At 39.7% G+C, this 23,500-nt stretch overlaps 1 protein-coding gene across 3 annotated transcripts in view; it reads left to right on the top strand.

Annotated features, from left to right (window-relative positions):
- The first annotated feature begins 10,680 nt into the window (after positions 1–10,680).
- Positions 10,681–23,500, top strand: part of dhcr7 (7-dehydrocholesterol reductase) — a 77,844-nt gene continuing 65,024 nt past the window's right edge. The window contains exons 1-2 of one of the 3 annotated variants that reach the window (XM_042061422.1): positions 10,681–10,765; positions 14,528–14,620. In XM_042061422.1, the coding sequence (XP_041917356.1) occupies positions 14,532–14,620 (89 nt within the window). In that variant the 5' untranslated portion in view covers positions 10,681–10,765; positions 14,528–14,531. Of the gene's footprint in view, positions 10,824–14,502; positions 14,621–23,500 lie in introns of all 3 variants that reach the window. The other 2 variants (XM_042061420.1, XM_042061421.1) reach the window with 2 other exon arrangements.

The following is a 23,500-nucleotide window of genomic DNA, read 5'->3' as shown; positions in this document are numbered from 1 at the left end:
TTATATAGTCTGTGCTCTGTTTTTTATGGAAGTTGCATAAATCCACGTCGTTCTATTAAATGTCGTTTCATAATTAGCCTTCCAATAGGTTGAAGCTTAGCTTTGCTACCAACGTGCACACGCATGCATTGAATAAACGCTCATACCACGACTTAATTCTATGCCTCTATGTTTGATGACACCAAATTAACAAGTATTTCCTACTAAATGCAGAAATGTTTGTTTTCTTTTTCTGTCCGCGGCTCTTTGACCAATTGCGCAGCAAATTATCAGAGGATGGCCCGGGAATAATTTCACTCTGCAGACCATTGTCCACATTGCGGACCGCGGCCCATAGTTTGACAAATGGTGACCTGCATGCTGCCATATTAAGGCCTTTTTACGGTGTGTTTTAGCCGGGTTTTCGCGTGGAAGGCTCTGTAGAAATCTGGCACCCTATTCAACTAAGTTAAACTGAAAGAGCGTGCCGTTCTGACACCAGAATGAACGAGTTCACAGTGACGTTCATCAGGCAGTAGTAGCCTAAAACAGTACGTTCAGTTCACGTTCGCTCAAAATACTGTAACGTCGGCGCAAAAGACAGTGTTAGCGTTCTCCCGCGCAGGGCATCCTGGGATACGAGAGCGAATATTTGGGGGGTTTATGTCATTAATTCTCCTTAGTTTTGAGTGTAATGTTAGCGTCTTTATTGTAACATGTTTCCCTTTTAGTTCTCACTCGTGTGTGATCCTTTTTGTGTGGGGGGCTGCGTCCTCCCCTGTATGTGTAGTGTGTGTGTCTGCTTGACCTGCCCCGTGTGTATTGTGTTCTGTGCCTGTGTCCTTACTCTTGTTCTCAGCTAATAAACCTTTTGATTGGACAACTGTGTGTGTCGCTATCAAATCGTTACAATACATATGAACGAGTGACTTTTGTTCAATGAACGCGTTCAGGCACAACACTGGGGAGGGGGGTAGCTGAAAGTTGACATCTGCCCTGACTGAATACTGATGAATAATGAAGCCGAGGCCCACTTGCGGCGCCGAAGTGAGTTCGTGGGCTACCGTTGCATTGCGGGGAATGGAGTATTGATGAGCAAAACAGCACCTGGCGGCTGTGGCCTGCGGGCCGGTTCTAATACTAATCAAATATCATCCCGGGGGCCTTGACTTTGACATGTCTGCCCTAGAACAAAGATATAATCAATAGGGATGGGCAGAACGAGGCTTTGTGAAACAACGGAACGTTCGAAGCAATTGCGCCAGAATGTGTCGAGGTTTCGAAACAATCCGACACACGTAACTCCATGGTGACATCTAGTGGCCAGTTTTGCTAACATCACATTTTGACCGTGAAGCACAACTGCTTCAGACGAAGAATATAAATAGCCAACATGGAACACAAGATTTCGTCCACAGCCACGTGGTTCAGTGGTTAACACACTTGCATTCGGCCGGAGCGGCCGGTGTTCGACTCCCTGCTGGTGCTTAGAAATTTCAGACTAGTATATGCGTTCAGTAACTAGAACATTTTTATATCTGCCAGTTAGATGTTTTGTTATTTCAGTTTCATAGTACATTATCCTTTGGAATATGCTGGAGAGGAAAATGCTACAATGGTTTTAAAATGTAGGCTATGCTTATGGCCCAGGGTTTTTTTTGGGAACATGTTGTAGGGAAATAAAGGATACATGTGAAGCAGGTTAGACTAATCAGGTACAACATGGGAAAAATAAACAACACATTTTTTGTATGTCAACATACATTTTTATTTAGGAATAACAGTTGTTCTGCCGTCTTGGCATTTAATCTGTTTCTTGTTTTTGAATAAACCTCCCCAGCCTTGGAAAAAATTCTTTCACAAGGCACACTTATTGCTGGCATGCACAAATATTTTTTTGCCATCACAGTTAGGTTTGGATAAACCACTCTCCTCTCCTGCCAGTATTTCAAAGGGTCAGCTGTTCTTGAAATAAAGGCATCAGTCATATATTTTTTTTACTTCTGCTACTATCTAAATATTAACGTCACTAGACTATATCTATCTAAACTATCACTTACTGTCTGTCTCTAGCCTGTCAATTAATCTATATCACTAACCTATCAATCACAAGAATGCACTATAAATCGCTATATCTCTATATGTCTCTGTCGCTATATCTCTTAAAATCTCTCTCCTCACAAAAAAGCCACAAAGATAGGATGTGTTTGAATGACTTTCTGCATTCTGGGACTTTGTAATTTAGATCAAACAGGTGTTTACTCGGGTAATTGGCTCGTGCGGCAAGTGTGCCACCTGTCCAAACCAAATTGAAACACCACGAAGCCTCACTAAGCCATGGTCACGTGACATGGGCGTTTTGAACCACACTTCGAAACACTTGCGTTTCGGAAGCTCGACACTGTTTCGAAACGTCAGCTTCGAGCGTCACATCCCTAATAATCAAAGATTCTATAGTTAACTAAGATGAATCATAAGACGATTCAGCAATGGAACGAAATGGCACTAGTTCCGGGCTCCTAAATAGGCGTGTCAAAACATAAACTTTTCTCTGAATAAGCAATAATAACATATACATATAATTTTGTATACTATTTTACAGTCATTGTTTGTGTGTGATGCCAATGAAACACTCTTTCGGACACGGAATGAATAATTTCATTTTGCCCCGTTAACCGAGCTAGCTAGCTAGCTAGCTAACGTTAGCACAGTAAACGGAAAGTGAATGTTCGCTAGCTAGCTAGCAGCTAAGAACTTTGGTTAAACTTATATATTGTTGCAAACAAACCTGAAGTAACATATGTTCAGCAACTTTGTGGTAGTCTTCTAGTTCTAGCAGAAAATATGTTAGGTTAGTTTATCAACCATCTCTGAGTCTAGAGCCTCTGAGAACAGGTGGCTGTGCACCAGAGCTTTGAGGAGACAGTGACAGATCACGAACAAAGCTATTTTTGTCTTTATTTGTTTCGTTGGAAAATACAATTTCAATGTCGGAATGTTAGGGAGACATGTGGCTTTTAGAAAATGGGTTCAAAACTTACATCGCTGAATGTAGGGCTAAGGGATTGGTCATATTCCGTGAACATGTTCATTTCTCCCATAGGAATACATAGACACTGGACCTCCCGCTAGACTCCTAAATGGGCGTGACAGCTTCAAACCCCACGTCACAACGTGCCAGAATTTACCCTCTTATGAATCGTCTCGCTTTATCAACCGTCTCTGATATAATACTCTCCAAAAATTAACATGCGATCGAGGCCCCCAAATTAGACACATAGGCCCCCCTACTATAATGTAACACCGCACCAAAAGGCAAATTCACCCTTCGCTAAGTCCCGCCCTCCTTAGTTACTGTTGCTATGCCTGACAAGCTTTAGCACCCTGCACGTCTATTACATAGGGGGAGAACCGGGACTTTTCAGTGAAATGTAATTTACAAAGACACCGTACCACACTGAAAGCTAATATTTTGTCACTATCAACTTACATCTGTCCTGTGGAATTTCATCTCTGAACAATACCGTTCATGAGTTATTTAAGCAGAAGTCGAATGTGCGTTTTGTTTCATTCGACTCTCCTGGCCAGAATGAATGGAACAGGCATGGGGGACAAAAGAAACATACCATTTAAGCCATAGACTGTATATATAGAACTGGACAGTGTGGTTGCATTCAGCAGTGTTCTATGGAATTGAAGCCGCCGAGGCGACGCCATCTTGGAAAATTTGAAGTGCGGCTGCGCAGCAGAAGTTGAAGCATGCGCAGTGAAGAGGAGTCGCGGTCAGGCACGCCCACTCAGTGAGTTAAACACGCCCCTTGTGGAGTGAAACCCCCTTCTCGTTTTCACAACACAGGTTGATAATGAGGTCGACTCGGTGCCGAAGGCTATAGCTGGCTGAATGAATGATGTCACCACATCAATGAGCACCACTACGTTCTGAAAACACATTACTTTCAATAACTTGCGTGGCACCAAGAAAGGTCTGCCGCTGCTCTGAACCTTCTGTTAATGTGACATCATTCATACTTGAAGCTGTACACATCCCTTTGTTTCTATTTTCTTTATTGATGTCACCCAAACTTCAACTTTCTGTATGCCCCTGAACTCACACAAATTGTAAATTGCAATGCGCCATTTAACCAGTGGTTTAGTCTAGTTAGTTAGTTGTAGTGGTGGGTATACTGTGAGCAACCCCAAATGTTATTAAATACGTATCCTTGCCTATTTTAAATGGGTATACTGAGATGATGATGCTTTTTAAATGGGTTTACTGTGTAGTCCTGTGTATCACGTAGACTATACCATACCACGGTCATTTAACTGCCTTGGTATTTAAGTCAGAGGCCATTGCTTAGTATTTAACTGTAGCCTACACAAAGATGTAGACATTACAAGAATATTAATATCAGAATAATTATTGGTTGGTACTAAATCAATATTGAATGTTTTTTTTTATTTCTTTTGTGTGATATATCATTCAGAATGCTGCAACATGACTGGTCTTCAGTCAGCCAAAGAGGACACATCGTAACTCCTCTCACAAGGCTGTGTTTTGAGTCTACTGCTGTACAACATCTACACACATGACTGCAAAGCCAACAGTAGTCATACCTCCATCATCAAGTTTGCAGATGACACAGTGATCTTGGGCCTGATTAGTAACAACAATGAACGGCTCTACTTGGATCAGGTTGATGAGGTGGCACAGTGGTGTCAATCTAACAGCTTGACACTGAATATCAATAAAACCAAGGAAATGGTAGTGGATTACAGAAGGCAGCAGCAGAACTACAGTTACACCCCACTAATGATCAGCGGGCAACCTGTAGAGAGAGTCACAAGTTTTAAATACCTTGGTGTCCACATTACTGAAGACCTAACATGGACTGTTAACACTCAATATGTTCTGAAGAAGTCCAGACAACGACTCTACTTCCTTCGTCAGCTAAGGAAATTCAAAGTTTCTACATCCATCATGAAGGCCTTCTACACTTCAGCGGTTGAGAGTGTTCTAACTGGTAGCATCATCACCTGGTATGGGAACTCCACAGTTAGAGATTGTAGTACTCTGCAGAGAGTAGTGCACTCAGCTGAACGTACTATAAGAACTCAACTCCCTGCTCTACAAGATATCTATTCCAGAAGAGTACTCCTAAGAGCCCAAAAGATTCTGAAGGACTCTTCTCATCCTAACAATGGATTATTCCTACCGCTGAAATCAAGAAGACGCCTATGTAGTCACAAAGCCAGAACTGAGAGACTCAGGAGAAGTTTTTTATCCCCAGGCCATCCGAACTCTGAACTCACACTATACTGACTTTGCACACATTCACTCCTCAGCACTCTCAAACATTTCCCAACTCTGAACTCACACTATACTGACTTTGCACTCATTCACTCCTCAGCACTCATGAACCCCCCCCCCCCCCCCAATACAAACACACCTACAAGACTTTTAGCACTTTTACATCCCTCACCCTATGCTACAGACCTTTTATTTATTTTCTTATTTCATCACACGTCAAAACACACACACACACACACACACACACACACACACATCTGACTTTCTCCAACTTTTGCACATCTCCATAGAACTTTTTATTTATTATTTTTTATTTCTCCTCCATCTACCCATGTCCTTGATTGCCCAGCCTTTCTGCCCACTCTGCCAACCGCCCACTGCGGTCTTCTGATGAGCGTCTGTTGTGTCGACCAGTCTTAAACGCTAGGTCAAATTCAAGACTCTTTTCCTCAGTGGTTCCATGTTGGTGGAATGAGTTGCCCAGTGCTCTTCGTTCTTGTGATAGTTTTTGGTCTTTTAAGCACTTCTTATACATTATGGTTTGTATGCAGTAGTACTGTTTTATTTTCATTATAGGCTGTTGATTAATTTGACATTGTTTATTATTGATATTCTCCTTACTGTAGTCTTACCATGTTTTTGTTATTATATTATTGATTAAATGGGCATATATCTTTCCCCCCTCGTTTTCATTGTTTATTTCATTAGGCTATTGATTGATCCCTGTTTTAAGTATTATATTGTTTTGTATTTGTTAAGGGTAACCATAACCATCATCATCATAATGTGGTATTTTCTTAGGCACTTGAAACAAAGAATAAAAATGTTTCTTTAAATGTAGTACCACCTTAAACACATCACACACTGAACAGCAAAGTAGCTTCCTGATTATGTGTAAAATGTTTACAGAGTATCCTGATGTAGTAGGTCCATGTTCTCATATTTTTACAGCTGACATGAAGGCTGCAGTATTACATTTTTGATTTATAATGGAGCAACCTCTCTGGTGAAAGACTAGCAAGCATGTGGTAGAGGCATACGATTACAGACATATTGAGAGAGCCTATCAATGAGTTGTCACAGTTTTCAATTTAGACGTATTATTTTGAAATGATGTACGTCTACGGGAGGATTTACACATCACTGGCAAGACCTGATCAAATCATACCAATGCAAAATGCTTCTCCAGCAGTGCAATCGCAGGTAACAACGATACCTTAACGCATTTTCAGATACCGCTGTTCTGAGCATACTAAGCAAATTGGCCATTTGTAACTTTAAATCCCTCCTCACGTTAAGCTATGGTCCAATAATGTTTTCACTAAAACACAAGTAACGTTATTTGTCGGGCTGATTCATAAATGGGCATACCGAGGTTGTCGACCTAGCAGGCTAGGTGGCGTTTATTGCCATTCGCAAAACTAAGCAAGAGTTAACGTGAATGAAACTTAACATCGCCTTCTCCAGTGACAAAGTGTATTCAAATGAAGTTGCAACGATGATGGCGGCAATCACTGGTTACGTTATACCATTTGAAACAAGTAGGACTGTAAATGATGGTGACTATGGCTAACGTCACTTCGGATCAATATAGCAGAGCCCTTTTACTTTACCTATCAACTGGCTAATGCTAGCATGATGTAGCATGCTATGAGCTAATATACTTAGCATCTACGAAAGAACAGCACATATCTTTTTTCACAAAGAATCGGTCACAACTAACAACGATGTCTCGATTACAAACAACTACACAATGTACGACTATCAATATGTATTTAGTCAGACTGTGATAAGATATAGCCTAATGATAATAACAGCAACACTTATTTAGGTTAGATTATGTGTCAAAATTAGGTGTCGTTAAAATAAGGTAGCGACAAAGCGTCGAGTCTGCTGCCAGCCAGCTGTCAATCATAGGTGTAAACACGCCCTTTTTAGATTTGTTAAAATAACATTTAAAAAAATAATTTCAGCGAGAAAAGAAAAATAGTGTGTATTTAAGCATCTTGAAGCCTATTTTTTTCGAATAAAAAGTTGTAGATGCAAAAATAGTTTTAGGTGAGAAAAGTGACACGGAAGGTTGGCTACTTGGCCATTGAAATACATGGAGATGGGCGGAGTTACGCTTTGTACTGCAACCAGCCACCAGGGGGCTCTGGACTAGCGCTTGCATCACTCTTAACAGACGGCACACTGTCCAGTTCTATATAAACAGTCTATGATTTAAGCCATGTACTTCCCACAACTTCAATATTTGACAACATATTTATGAATGGTAGTTCAAATAGGTGTTATTTTAAATAGATTGCTGATGGGCTATACATCTTGGTGAACGTCTGTTAACAACTTCTTGCCGTTATCGTGAAGCGTGTATCTTGCGGTTATGGAAATATCATGCAATATGCCATTTTTTATAGTTAGAACAATATGTGTTCCTAATTATATCATGTTTCTATAGTGTAACATGTTATTTCACTGTGTCTTTACGTCGGTTAGGGCACCACACATCCAAACTAGAAATGCAATTCCAAGGAATTACCAGTGCATGAAAATGCTAAAGTTGTGATGTAAAATATCATGTATAGTTAAAACAGATAATACAGAGATGGTTACTACGGTGATGCTAGGATAGACATGGTGGTTGCATAGCTTAATAAAAGTTGATAGTTTAAAAGTAGACTGTTTAAAAGCTGAATGTAGATAGTTTAAAAGTTGTTGATAGACAGTAGATAGTTTAAACGTTGTTGATAGACAGCTAGTTTAATAGATAGTTTAATGATAGTTTAAATGTAGACCGTTTAAAAGTTGAAGGTAAATAGTTTAAAAGTTGTTGACAGACTGGAAGTTTAATGAATGTTGATATTCAAATAGTTTAATGGTGTATAGGTAGATATTTGACGATAACTAAAAGTTGGAATGGCTCTAATGTTTGCTAGCAGTTATGCTAAGATTTTTAACTATGCTAACCATGCTACTTAGCTAATGTTTTATAGCAGTGCTAGCAATGCTAACATGTTAACCATGTTACTTAGCTAACTTAACTAATGTTTTCTAGCAGTTTTGCTAAACATGCTAACTATGCTAGCAATGCTAACATGCTAACTATGTTAACCATGTGACTTAGATAACCTAGCTTATAATTTTTAGTAGTTATGCTAACTATGCTAACTAACATGTTAACTATGCTAACCATGTGACCTAGCTAATCATTTTTAGTAGTTATGCTAACTATGCTAACTAACATGCTAACAATGCTAACATGCTAACCATGTGACTTAGCTAACCTAGCTAATCATTTTTAGTAGTTATGGTAACTATGCTAACTATCAAGCTAACAATGCTAACTATGCTAACCATGTAACTTAGCTAACGTAGCTAATCATTTTTAGCAGTTTTGTTAAAAATGCTAACAATGCTAACAATGCTAACCATGCTAACTAGCTACAGTGGGTAGGAGTCATAGTTGATGACAAGTGTTGACATAGTTGATGACAAGTTAAAAGTTGTTGATAGACAGCTAGATTAATAGATCGTTTAAAAAGTTGAATGTATACCCAGACAGCACACATACATCTGCCCGATGTCGGTTTCAGATCAGCATGGAATCCTCTACCATATAATAATGTCGCAGGGGTATCGGCCTGAAGTCGCTTCTATGTATGTTGGCTTTTGATCGTTCCTACTATCCAAAGCAGATCCCGCTATCTGTTTTTTTTTTACCCCAGCTTTCATGTATGTTGGCTTTTGATCGTTCCTACTACCCAAAGCAGATCCCGCCATCTGTTTTTTTTACCCCAGCATCCATGTATGTTGGCTTTTGATCGTTCCTACTACCAGACGCAGATCCCGCTCTATCTGTTCTTTTCCTGCATGTGTAGCAGGCAGCCAGGCACGTCAGATCAGCCTCCTGGAGCAGCGATTTTCAGGTTGGTAAATTCACTCATGTAAATTGTCAGAAAATAGGCATTGTGTCAATTGTATGACTGTTTATATATTTGCCTGCTAGCCTAAGCCATAACTTGGTGTACATTACTTTATAAAGAGCTGTTTTGGGGTAATTACAACTTCGCTGTGAACTAATTCACGTTAGCTAGTTGAGCTAACACTGGAAAATATGTTAAACCTAGCTAGCGGCTATGGCGAAATGTTAACACTACAGCATCCATGGTTACCGGTACAAGGACAGCAATATGCTTGGGTGTAAGAATAGCAAGTTATTATTTGACCGTGAGACTTAACCCAGGAAAGGCTGTCGTTTTTGTATGGAGAGGAGTGGGAGCTAGGCTATTAGCTAACGTTACTGTCTTGGCTGAGCTAACCTGCTGGTCGTGTCATCATAACACCTTTGCACAGAGGAAATGCACAGATAAATGCATCAGCCAAAGTTCCCAAAGCAAATGTAGGCTACGTTTCAGTCCCAACTTTCTCTAGTCACTTCCAGAGTTCGATTTATGTGTGCCGTCTGGGTATAGTTTAAAAGTTGAATGTAGATAGTTTAAAAGTTGTTGATAGACAGCTAGTTTAATAGATAGATAGTTTAAAAGTAGACCATTTAAAAGTTGAATGTAAAAAGTTCAGTAGTTTAATGGGTTACATTGTTTAACAGTGGATTATTGTAGTGAGGACTTTTATTTTGAAACAATTTTGGGCAGAGGAAGCAGTTGAACAGGATGTGTAGTCTTAATAGGGCCAGTTTGTATGCTTAAAGCCTGAGACTGGCAGTTGATCCAGGTGGCCTGAACACCTGCCATAGGATTCTAATTCCTTAACGGCCGTATTATGATGTCATAATCGGCAATGTTAAGTCTATGGGGATTTTTAAAAAGTTTTTCTTTAATAGTTTAAAAGGTATAAAAGTTTCAAAGTTGAAAAGACATACCAACCTGATCTGTTTGAAGACCTACGTTACAAAGTTTGAATGAAGTTTCTAAGTTAAACTGTTCAAGAGAAATAGCGTACGGAAAAAGTGGTAAGCGGAATAATAATAATAAGAAGTTGTTGCCTAGGAAGAACAGTACAGTGCATTTTCATGCACTGTAATAATAATAAGAAGAAGTTGCATAGGAAGAACAGTACAGTGCATTTTCATGCACTGTAATAAGTGCCCTTCATGACCCACAGGCCTTCAGTCTCCACAGGTTAACATGGCAAAACTCGAAAAGCTTGTCAGACCTCCCGTGCCTAGTGACGGGTTGCTAAGCCACGATTGGCCTGTGGCGGTTTTCGGGTGTGGCTTAGCGAAGGGTGAATTGATCAACGTGGGCTGAGCTCAACGTTGAGCTCCACCTACATTTCACACTGCAGCTAGGCTAGGGGCTTCTTCCGTAGCTCTCGCCTTATGGGGCGTTGATGGCTCTAGCTAGCGCTGACCAATCGAATGTCTAACCGATAATACGTAGATGCATCACTTGAATGTGACTGGATGGTATCGCTTACATAGCCTACGCGAGTAGGCGGAACTCCATCAAAGAAATTCAGGTACGTAACACATCTGGCTAGCCAGTATTATTCGAGTTGCTGTGTAAATCTTCCAAGTGTGAGTATGAATCGGAATTTATTTTTACAGTAAATTACTTGCATTGGGAATGATTACTTATCGTTCGGGTTTTTTCAAGATCTAGTGATATCTTGCAAAGCAGCGGTGAGATGTTGTTTAGCCTACAGTAGCCTATCCTGCATGTTGTTGATAGACCATTTTTCAGACTTGCATGTTTCCGTAAATAATGTTGGTGCTTTGTGCTCTGTTTTAGTTGCTTGACATGATTATATGAGGCTAGAATTAAAGCCAGGTAGTATTCAGTTGGTTTATTGGTTGGTTGTTATCTTACGATAGGTCTAGTGTGTTTACTTGCTTGTGTAGCCTAGGCTATTGCTCTCGCATGCGTTTTGCAGCAGATTCGTTCACTATGTTAACCTTCCTTTTGACGTTACTTTACTCCAGCCTGGAAGCAAACATGAAATATCTGCGTATAGCCTACCAACGCGATGACACAGATCCAGATGTGGTTGCGTAAAACAACAGTCGTATAGCCTACTTTAACCATTCACATCAGGGAGAGGTCTACTATATGCATCCATAAGCAAACAATTTTCGTTTCGGGGAAAGTTCAGGCGGACGTCCGCTGAAGGATGCGGGAACGTTTGCATAACATTCACGGTCATTCAGGAAAGTTTTCTCGACAGCTCCCCCCCAGCAGCCCCCCCCCCCCCCAAAAAAAGGCCAATAATTTACACTATTAGTGTGTATTAAATATTATTTTTTAAATAAATGCTGCCAGAGATAGAGAGTCTACTCTAAACGCTTCTCATAACGTCCTTTTGCCAGCTGTTGCTCACAGATAGATAGATACAGTAGATAGATAGATAGATAGATAGATAGATACTTTATTGATCCCTAGGGGAAATTCAAGAAAAGATGATAACTCTATAGGCCTACTTGTTTGTTTGCGCCATATTGACAACGCAATTTTAAGTTATTACAAGGAGCCTTCATTGTTAGGATATGGAAACATGTAATGAGTCAAAGATCCTTGAATGAGTTGTTGCTAGCGTGACATTTCTGTTTGCAGTTTGCCATTAAAAGTGCAGTATGAGCATGGTAGCCACCTAGCTATCTGAATGGAATAGGCTATGTTTCAATTGGCATATGCTTAGCAAACGCTGTTAACGTGAATATTTGCAAGCCTCCAAGCACAGACACCTGTTGCCTTTCACCATTCACTTATTTAACGGCTGCATACCTTGCCATCTCCCTTTCCCTCTTTCCTTTTCTATTTTTAGCCGCCTACAGCTTTTTTGCTGTATCCATCTTTTTAGACGACAACTTACTACTCGTAGGCCTACCTAGCGCCCCCACACCCTTTTCTATGTCAGAATTCTATGATGGAATCTTATGAGATATGGCCTACTTTAGCCTGTTAGTCCTCTAAAATGTTATATAACATTGAGAACATGTTGAAATGATTCTCAATGTTATATATAGATTTAGAAATGATTTAAAATTAAAAATATAAATGGGGGGATCTATATAGTAAAGGCGTTAAAATGACAACAAGACGCAATCCACAAGATAAGATAAGATAAGATAAGATAAGATAATCCTTAAATTTGCATTGCTACAGCGTCCAAGACAGCTGTAGACTTACAGACAACCCCCCCCCCCCCCCATACATCTTCAGTAAGACATGCAACTATACACATTCCTTCATTGTATCCCTCAAGGTTACAATGCTCATAAAACTAAAGATAAAACATAGAATAAATGGATAAAGAAATACACAAAGGGGCTACTAAAAAGTCCAAAATAAGATAATACTAAAATCAAGAAAAAAATAAATAAATCACAATAAAAATAAAATAAAATCAGCATGAGTAGTTACTCACCATCATTTCCAAATTGGTAATGATGGAGAGGCAAATATGAAGCACAGCTGAAGATGCACTGTCACGAGATGTAAGGAACTCTGCTTTTTCCAGCCTATGTTTTCGAAGGTAACCCATTGTCAGTCAATAGTAAAAGTAACTAACAGTGTATAACTGTTTTGTCGTTGACTGACACCACGGTGAAGTTAGTTTCAGTTTGCCAATGAGTACAAATAATAGACGAGTGAATGCGTGTAGGCTAGCGTTTTCTCCATTGTCAACGTGAACCATGTTCAAACAGTGACATGTGGTTTAATGCATGGGTTAACGTGACATGAGTCAGACAGAAGATGGGCCTGTCTTTAGTTCCTGAATCCTGTCCCTCTAACGTTAAATGGTTTGATTAGCAGCTAGAATAAAAAAAATCCCGACACCCCCCAACCCCCATGTTATTACACCCCCCAACCCCCATGTTATTATTATTATTATTATTATTATTATTATTATTATGCTATAGGTTCAAATTAAGCTATAGGCTATAGATCCTATGAGTCTAAGCCATAGTAAAAAAGCCTAATTAGTCAAAGAGCCATTGTGTTTTGTGTAAATAGAGGTTAAGAAAGATATTCTATTCCCCCACTGCTAAAAAAAAATCTAGAGGAAACACTGGACTGTCTGACTATCTCTGACCACTATGCATTTTATTACCGCACCTCAACAATGCACCTCAACAATGCACCATAGACGATCATACTGCATTCTGTCTTTACTAATTATGGACTATGGACTGTCTGATTCCTCAGAACTATGCACTTTATTTGCTAATGCACTTCTGTGTTTTATGTATTTTTTTAAGCACTGCTATAAAGAAAACCACTTTTTAATGATTGCACTACTGGTTAAATGTTAAACTGCATGTCGTTGTACTGGTTGTCCTTACTTGTGCAATGACAATAAAGTTGAATCTAATCTAATCTAAAAGATGATGGCTTTTTTGTAGGCGAACTTCAGAGGTCTATTGTGACTGATTTGGTTGAGACCAGTGTTATTTACATGGGTTGTGATTCAGTGGGGATTTCCTGACCTCATAGTCATAATTTGCTACCCTGGGAATCCAGAGTTCTCGCGGAAGCATTTGCTCAGCGAGAGACTCTGGCAACGAGTAATGATGCACGTAACTTTTGCCCCTTGCATCGCGGGGAACCAATCATATCTGTGTAGCTGATATAAGCGGGCCAGAGGCGAGCTAAACAGATAACAGACATAGCGTTATCCAATTGCGTCTAAGTCCGGAATCAGTCAGTAAACATTGATATTGTATACTGTTATCCAATTGCGTGCAGTGAGATTTTCAAATGCGTGCTTGGTGCCGCTCCTTGAGTTGGGACATTACGTTATTCGTGACCAGACCCTTAATCTTTCAGATTGGGTCTGGTCCTCCAGGCTAATAATTCGCCTCATAATTTGAAGATTTACGGTACTTTTACAATCAGAAAGAAAAATGAAGAAATACATTACCATAGTATAGACAGAAATGGTAAACTCTGGTTCTATCTGCGCACCTAAAATAGGTGATTTCACTAATAAGCTTATCTACCTGGCTGAATAGTTGAGAAGACTCAGCTGGTGTAATAAATGGTTAGAACAAACAAGTGTGGTAGGATTTTTTCTCTGTGAACGCTGAACATCAAAGGATTTGTATAGAAAATAGTCTCCATCAGCGCAAAAATCGTTATTGGTGGACACAGGCAATTATACAGACCAGAGCTAGCCTATAGTCTTGGCAGAGGTCTTTGCTTGCTAAGTGTGCTTATAGTTACATTAAATGTTTTCTCTTTCACATTGTTCCTTAGTTAATCTTCTCCATCCTCTCTCAAGGGAGATGATGACAGCGACACATTCACATTCTTCTGGAGTCATGTCTGAGGAACATGCCAAGAAAGTGCTACATGGCCAGTGGGGACGGGCTTGGTAAGTCTGAGGCATATCTGAAATCATTTCTAACATACACATAATGTGTCTTGTTTATGATCTACATAAACACTAGTAGCTTAGGTTTTTTACTGTCAGTGATCCTACAGTGAAATTAAAAATACATATTTCAACAATCCCTTAGCAAAAAGAAGGTTATGGAAGTGTACTGTTGGTCTATTTATTTTGAACTAAGCATACGTATAGCTTACTTTTTGTGTACTGATCAGAGGCTTATATTGATAAGTATACATAAAGGTTTAAGTATATCCAGCCTATTCTTGGTACTAGAGATGAACCGATTTTTGGTCCGGTTCCAATTTCCGATTTTTCATAGAGTTTCACCTGCCGATACCGATTTTAGCCGATTCCGATTTCATTTCTTCTAACCATTTTACAGCATTACATTACATTACATTACATTACATTTAGCAGACACTTCTTGACCGAAGTGACTTACATATGTCAGCTATATTACAAGGGATCACATTGTCCCCGGAGCAACTTGGGGTTAAGTGCCTTGCTCAAGGGCACAACGGTGGAAGCCGGGAATTGAACCGACAACTTTCAGGCTACTGCACGCTAGCCAAGCTCCTTAACCACTACACTACCACAGCACACACAAATAGTTATTTTCTATCTTTTCTTTAATAGAACATGTTAATATAGAAATGTAATCAACTTATCAATAATGAAATGGCTGTTAAAAAAATGGAACCGGTGATTAGACAGATTCTTCTTCAAGTCTAATTTCAGCTGCAGTGTCAAACTATAATGCCAGTGTAATTATAATGGCATATGCTATAGGCCTAATGCTATAATGCCAACTACAGGGTGGGACATTCATTTCACAGACTACTAATATAAATGCATTGTTTTGGAACATCCATTTTTTTCTTCTCACATCCAATATCCAACTAAAGATATAAGAACAATTTTCATGATACATTTGAACATGCTACCATGGAACATATTTTCATATGCATTGATCAATTTATGGGAGGGCGAGGGAAAAGTGGGAGTAGGCTATCACGCAAACACAGGGGAGGAGAAGTGCTAGTAGCGATTTAATTAGGTGCTCCACCATATATGAAAACAGCGCACGTCTGTTTTGCGGTGAAAAACTTAAATCCAAATTCCGGTTAAATGCATCAATTAGGCTATAGAAACTTTTAGAGACAGCTGATTTAGTATTCAGAGCATCAGTTTTCTTCATTGTAGGATACAATGGCAAAAGCAACTTTTGTTTGCCTTTCTAACATCGTTTGTTCACTTTCACAACATCCACTTCTCAATCTGCTAGGCATAGCCCTAGTCTACGTGCAGTAAATAGTTCTAGTATTTGGACTGTTTAGTGGAGTAGAACTACTAGGGCTACTGTATGTCGCTGCTTGTTGACATCTTATTATCATGTAGCCTATGATCGCTAAACTTTCAGCTGTGTGCACGCAATTAGCGGTAGGGATGGGCAGTGATGAGCAATGTTTACGTAGCCTTTGAAGTGACAGCTTAGTAAATTCCACGCAATATGGCAAAGCACAGCGTTCGCTGCATAAAAAAACTCAATAGCCTATTAGCGCTATTTTCTGTGTAGCCCTACGTCCAGCCCTGAGTGTTGGTCTGGTTGCTGGCTTCTTCAAACTTTGCAAACTCAGCTGGGTGTTGTTACAATTGCAGCAGGCGAGCATTTGACCAGCATAAAATCGTCATGTCCCATAGACTGTATAGAACTGGACAGTGCAGTCTGTTAAGAGTGATGCGAGCGTTAGTCCAGAGCCCCCTGGTGGCTGGCTGCAGTACAATGTGTAACTCCGCCCATCCCCATGTATTTCAATGGCCAAGTAGCCAACTTTCCGTGTCACTTTTCTCACCTAAAACTATTTTTGTATCAACAACTTTTTATTCGAAAAAATAGTTTTCAAGATGCTTCAATACACACAATTTTTCTTTTCTCGCTGAAATTATTTTTTTTAATGTTATATTAACAAATCTAAAAAGGGAGTGTTTACACCTATGATTGACAGCTGGCTGGCTGCAGACACGACGCTTTGTCCATTATGTTTTACCGTCTAGGCTGCAGACACTACCACGTCATCGCTCACTTATTTTAACGACACCTGATTTCGACACATAATCTAACCTAAATAAGTGTTGCTGTTATTATCATTAGGCTATATCTTATCACAGTCTGACTAAATACATATTGATAGTCATACATTGTGTAGTTGTTTGTAAGATACATCGTTGTTAGTTGTGACCGATTCTTTGTGAAAAAAGATATGTGCTGTTCTTTCGTAGATGCTAAGTATATTAGCTCATAGCATGCTACATCATGCTAGCATTAGCCAGTTGATAGGTAAAGTAAAAGGGCTCTGCTATATTGATCCGAAGTGACGTTAGCCATAGTCACCATCATTCCTACTTGTTTCAAATGGTATAACGTAACCAGTGATTGCCGCCATCATCGTTGCAACTTCATTTGAATACACTTTGTCACTGGAGAAGGCAATGTTAAGTTTCATTAACGTTAACTCTTGCTTAATTTTGCGAATGGCAATAAACGCCACCTAGCCTGCTAGGTCGACAACCTCGGTATGCCCATTTATGAATCAGCCCGACAAATAACGTTACTTGTGTTTTAGTGAACACATTATTGGACCATAGCTTAACGTGAGGAGGGATTCAAAATTACAAATGGCCAATTTGCTTAGTATGCTCAGCACAGCGGTATCTGAAAATGCGTTAAGGTATCGTTGTTACCTGCGATTGCACTGCTGGAGAAGCATTTTGCATTGGTATGATTTGATCAGGTCTTGCCAGTGATGTGTAAATCCTCCCGTAGACGTACATCATTTCAAAATAATACGTCTAAATTGAAAACTCATTGATAGGCTCTCTCAATATGTCTGTAATCATATGCCTCTACCACATGCTTGCTAGTCTTTCACCAGAGAGGTTGCTCCATTATAAATCAAAAATGTAATACTGCAGCCTTCGTGTCAGCTGTAAAAATATGAGAACATGGACCTACTACATCAGGATACTCTGTAAACATTTTACACATAATCAGGAAGCTACTTTGCTGTTCAGTGTGTGATGTGTTGAAGGTGGTACTACATTTAAAGAAACATTTTTATTCTTTGTTTCAAGTGCCTAAGAAAATACCACATTATGATGATGATGGTTATGGTTACCCTTAACAAATACAAAACAATATAATACTTAAAACAGGGATCAATCAATAGCCTAATGAAATAAACAATGAAAATTAGGGGGGAAAGCAATAATAAATGATAATGCCCATTTAATCAATAATATAATAACAAAAACATGGTAAGACTACAGTAAGGAGAATATCAATAATAAACAATGTCAAATTAATTAACAGCCTATAATGAAAATAAAACAGTACTACTGCATACAAACCATAATGTATAAGAAGTGCTTAAAAGACCAAAAACTATCACAAGAACGAAGAGCACTGGGCAACTCATTCCACCAACATGGAACCACTGAGGAAAAGAGTCTTGAATTTGACCTAGCGTTTAAGACTGGTCGACACAACAGACGCTCATCAGAAGACCGCAGTGGGCGGTTGGGGATGTATATCTTGATCATTGAATTAAAATAACAAGGAGCAGATCCAGTCAGTGTCCTATAGGCCAAAGTGAGAGATTTAAATTGAATTCTGGCTACTGTAGGGAGCCAATGGAGAGTAACTAGGAGAGGAGTTACGATGTGTCCTCTTTGGCTGATTGAAGACCAGTCATGTTGCAGCATTCTGAATGATATATCACACAAAAGAAATTTAAAAAAAACATTTAATATTGATTTAGTATCAACCAATAATTATTCTGATATTAATATTCTTGTAATGTCTACATCTTTGTGCAGGCTACAGTTAAATACTAAGCAATGGCCTCTGACTTAAATACCAAGGCAGTTAAATGACCGTGGTATGGTATAGTCTACGTGATACACAGGACTACACAGTAAACCCATTTAAAAAGCATCATCATCTCAGTATACCCATTTAAAATAGGCAAGGATACGTATTTAATAACATTTGGGGTTGCTCACAGTATACCCACCACTACAACTAACTAACTAGACTACACCACTGGTTAAATGGCGCATTGCAATTTACAATTTGTTTGAGTTCAGGGGCATACAGAAAGTTGAAGTTTGGGTGACATCAATAAAGAAAATAGAAACAAAGGGATGTGTACAGCCTCAAGTATGAATGATGTCACATTAACAGAAGGTTCAGAGCAGCGGCAGACCTTTCTTGGTGCCACGCAAGTTATTGAAAGTCATGTGTTTTCAGAACGTAGTGGTGCTGTGCCATGTCCCATGTATAAGGGGCTTCAGGTTGATCCAGTGACGGTGGGTGATGATGTCAGGGAGATGGATGTCGGGGGACTTGGAGAAAGGGGGAGGACATGCCACCTCAGACCACCCCAGCCAAACCACTTCACGTAGGCATTCCCTTGCTTGCAGACTAATGTAGACCATGAAGACCACCTTGCCGCCACCTCCGGTACATTCAGCCATCACCCATATCTTACCTGCAAAAAGGAAAGTTACAATAAAGTTAGTCAGACAATTTTACAACATTACAAAGCATCTAATCAGGCACTCAACACCACTAGTAATACCAATTAATTAAATATATGTGTGCAATAAACTTCACAGCCTACCTAATGTTAACTACACATTTAAATATGCTGTGTGAATGTTATTAACTTGCGTCAGCTTGAAAAATAACGTTATCAGTATGACTGATCATGGATGTTAGATGACAAACTAAGGTCTTTCTCAAATGTTCACCGATATCCCTGGGAAGTGACTGGTTCTTGGCATAGTGTTTAATGCAGGCGTTTCATTTATCGATCATTCACTTATGCGGTCTACAACTACCGACCTACCGATCTATTTTTTAGAGTCTATCTATGCTACCGACCTACCATCACAGAAGTAGCTCTAACAGAGGTGTCTGTCGTTAACGTTAGAAAAAATGCAACGCTGGCAAACTGGCTAGTAGTTACATTAACATGAGGTTGATGAGGTCAATGCTTCACATTACGTTAACTTGCGTTGCTTTATCACATCATACCGTTGCTTTATCACATCATATACTGTACTGACTGTCTTAGTGTTATTAATCCCCATGTACAGTCAATGGTTACTCCATGTTGAGATGGCATACATTGAGATATTTGAAAACAGCAACAACTAATAAAACCAAGTATATCATGCATTGACTGTTACGGGAGCTGTGTGCTAATCTTCACTTCAACGACTAACTTAGCCTCCCGTTAACGGTAACGTTAATGTAGCTGCTAACGTTAGCATGTAATTTGCTGTCCGTATTTCTGTTGTTAGCTCATTAGTATTCACCATACTAAATTGTCACAGTCTATAATCAACATAATAAGCTCTCTTAGACGTATTTAAGAACACCAATAGACAAAAAAAACTTTTCAGTTGATACAGAACACTTACCAGACGAGAACAAACCGATTGTTGTTTGTACTGTTTAGCTAACTCACAGCCGCAAAATTCATCCAGCCAGCTAGCCTTCGGCGCCGAGTCGACCTGCGTTGTGGAAAGGAGAAGGGGGCGGGTTTCACTTGACAAGGGGCGTGTTTAACTCGCTCAGTGGCAACTGAGTGGGTGTGCCTTACCGCGACTCCTCTTCACTGCGCATGCTTCAACTTTTGCTGCGCAGCCGCACTTCAAATTGGCTCCAAATTTTCCAAGATGACGTCGCCTCGGCGGCTTCAATTCCATAGAACACTGCAGAATGCAGCCACACTGTCCAGTTCTATATATACAGTCTATGGACCGGCCGGTTGCCGGTCATGGCCGATCACGTGAAAAACGGCCAATTCCGGTCACCAGCCGATCTATCGGTGCATCTCTACTTGGTACTTTACTTAAATATACTTAACCCTTTAACTGGCACACCATGATATAAGTGATGAAAAAATATTTTTTTGGTTTTATCTTGCTCTATTATGGCGGCCTTACATTGTTCGATTTTGGTGTGTTTTCACAATCGGCGACTAAATTTCCAAAGTCGGACAGAAATCACGGGAGTTGTACTGGAATTGCGGCGCGCTCCCGTCAACTAGATCGTTAAGTGTAAGGGGCCAATCTTAGCGGTTTTAAGCGGTTTTAAGTCAGTCGGAGTCAGTCCTTTTCTAGTTTGTTTTGTAACATGTTTGATATTATAGGGGAATGCCGCGATTGGCGGACTTTGACCTACACACGCAGTAGCCGGTGTCACGAGACTCTATGAGACTCCCGTGACATCTTATGAAGCCAAGAACCTGACTGTTTGTAACTTTTTGCGTCCTGTTTCTTGTGCTTTTTTTAATGAGGGCAATCATATTAATCAATTGCAACACCCAGAGGAATAAAAATCAATTTTACAAAATTGGGGAATGCCGCGATCAGCGGACTTTGATCGGCGGACTTTGACCTTCACACGCAGTAGCCGGCGTCACGAGACTCTATAAGACTCCCGCAAGTCTTTCTAGTCGTGGCTCATGCAAATAGTTACATGAACTATAAAAACCAATAGTGACCTCTCTCCAACACCAAACAGGAAGGGGCAAAGTAGGCGACAGCTGTAGCCTATATGATTATTTGTTATTCTTATAATATTTGTCATTTCTTATACATATTTAGTCGGCTCTTCCACGTGACAGAACAACTCTATATCGGTTAGGGATGTCACGCATGAAACAATGCTGCAGAAACACAAAAATATGACTTTGAGTTTAGTAGGCTATCATTTCAGTTCCTGTTTATCTATTGCACGATGGGTAATAATTTAAAGGAATCTAGTTGCAGTCTTGTAATTAGTGACCCTGCAAGATCCCTAGTCATTGCAAAATCATAGTCTATGACTTAAAACTCAACTACTTGTCTTTATGGCCTCCTTACACGTCTTTTCAGTAAAACTTGAATGGGGGGCATTAGTTAAAAGACTACAGTCGTTCAAGAATCTTTCCCAAATCTGGTCAAAGTTGTTTGGTGTAAGGTGGCCATAGATGTTAGAGGGTCGGAGACTGTAGTCTTTCAAAAATCTTTTCCAAATCTTTGCAAATCTTTCCAAAGTCTGTCAGTGTAAGGAGGGCTTTAGGCTGTAGTATGACAAATCTGTGATTTTTTTTTTTTTTTCAAATGACCCTCCCATTTCTATGAACCTCTACCAAACGGTTGAAGTGCGAGTTTATGATAAAAGTCAGTTATCTGACTTTGGCATGAGATTATTGTGTTTTACTGAAAGAAAAAAGTTTTCTTTGAATGGGATTTTATGGATTTAGGTGAAGAACGTGTACACATAATACATTTTGGTCTGTACCATGAAGAGAAAACTGATTCAACTACATAAACCATATATTTTCTGAGAAGGTGTGGCCTTCGACATTACAGAGGTACTGAGCAAATATTTTGGGCTTAACATGTAGTACTCAAGTGGTAGATATGGCTCCATATGTTTGAACTCAAAACAGTTGGATTTTTTGGTAAGATATGGTGTCTTAAAGTGTGCTCTACCAAACAGCAGGCAGTATACTGATTGAAAAGTCTATTCACCTGTATACAGCCAGAGACTGATCTTTGAGAGGCTGCATGATTCATTTAATTTTATTCACTTAGATTCAAATATTACCCTTCTGGTAAACTTTAAGTATACCGATAGTATACTTAAATACTTTAAGTATACTATCATGATCATGAGAAATTGGGCTATACTAGAAATAGTATAGACTAGTACTAGATTCCCTGACTGTTGCACCTACAGTGGCCTTTATTTTGAAAAGGCCAATTCATTCACGCATTACGTGACGTGAAGCTGCGTGAAACTGTAGTACCACTTTGAGCCACTGTGCGTCGCTCTGCCACTGTACGTCACTCTGTCAGTAGCCTGCCTGCCGCCCCTTCTGAAAAAGCAGGAGGCTACCTTTAAACATAATTGTTGCCGAGAGGAAAAGGCTTGGCTACACAGTGGTTAACGGAAATCGAAATCTGCTTTTGATACCTGTGCCGCTCCACAAAACGAATAAATATCTTAATTTGCTGTCTATGTTATTGTCCATGAAGGCATATCTTGCAAGTTGTTATTTTATGAAGACGTAAATGGTTGCTTTGCTTTCATTAATGGTTTTGCTATAGTCAAGTTTGCAAGAAGGAGACATAACGCTGGAGCATGCCACACTATCCAGGGACGCGCTTACACAGCTGTGATAGCGGGGGCAGGAGGACAACTGTTAGTGCAGGCTTTATATAAAATTCTTCAAAAGAAGCCTTATGAAATAAAGGCCTGCCTCGAATGCAGGCTTGCCCAAAATAAAGGCCTGTGGTTTGTGCAGCCTACAGTAAGTAGGCTAAATAACAGACCCGCCACAATATGCGGTATGATGATTTTTTACGAGCAAGATGTTTTTGGTGCCCTACGTGCATGCACTGCATGTTCTTAAATAACAATGAAATATCATCAGTAATATTCAACCCTTATTTTGTGATTTAGGAATAATGTATATTTTCATTAAGCACAGAGAATCGCATGTCAGTCCCCTCATATTTGGCTGACTTCTGCAGACAGGCAAAAGAAACACTGCCACTTCCCTCCCCATATTCCACTGATCATACATCAGATCAGCTTGTAGGCCATTAGCAATCTGTTTATTTTATTTTATGGAGCCTATACAGTAGTTGCCTGGTCATTTGCCATCCCCTTGGTACGCTTCGCTTCTGGTCTGGGATCTCGAACGTTTGCAAGCTGGATGCGTGGACTTTGTAGAAGTTTGAAACGATTGGATCTGATTTCACCCAATCGCTAACGTTTAGCCGTGACGTATGTTATGC

Source organism: Alosa sapidissima, chromosome 14, assembly GCF_018492685.1.
Source record: "Alosa sapidissima isolate fAloSap1 chromosome 14, fAloSap1.pri, whole genome shotgun sequence".
Taxonomy (NCBI): domain Eukaryota; kingdom Metazoa; phylum Chordata; class Actinopteri; order Clupeiformes; family Clupeidae; genus Alosa; species Alosa sapidissima.
The sequence above is the reverse complement of the archived record's forward strand: the minus strand, read 5'-3'. Positions and strand labels throughout refer to the sequence as shown.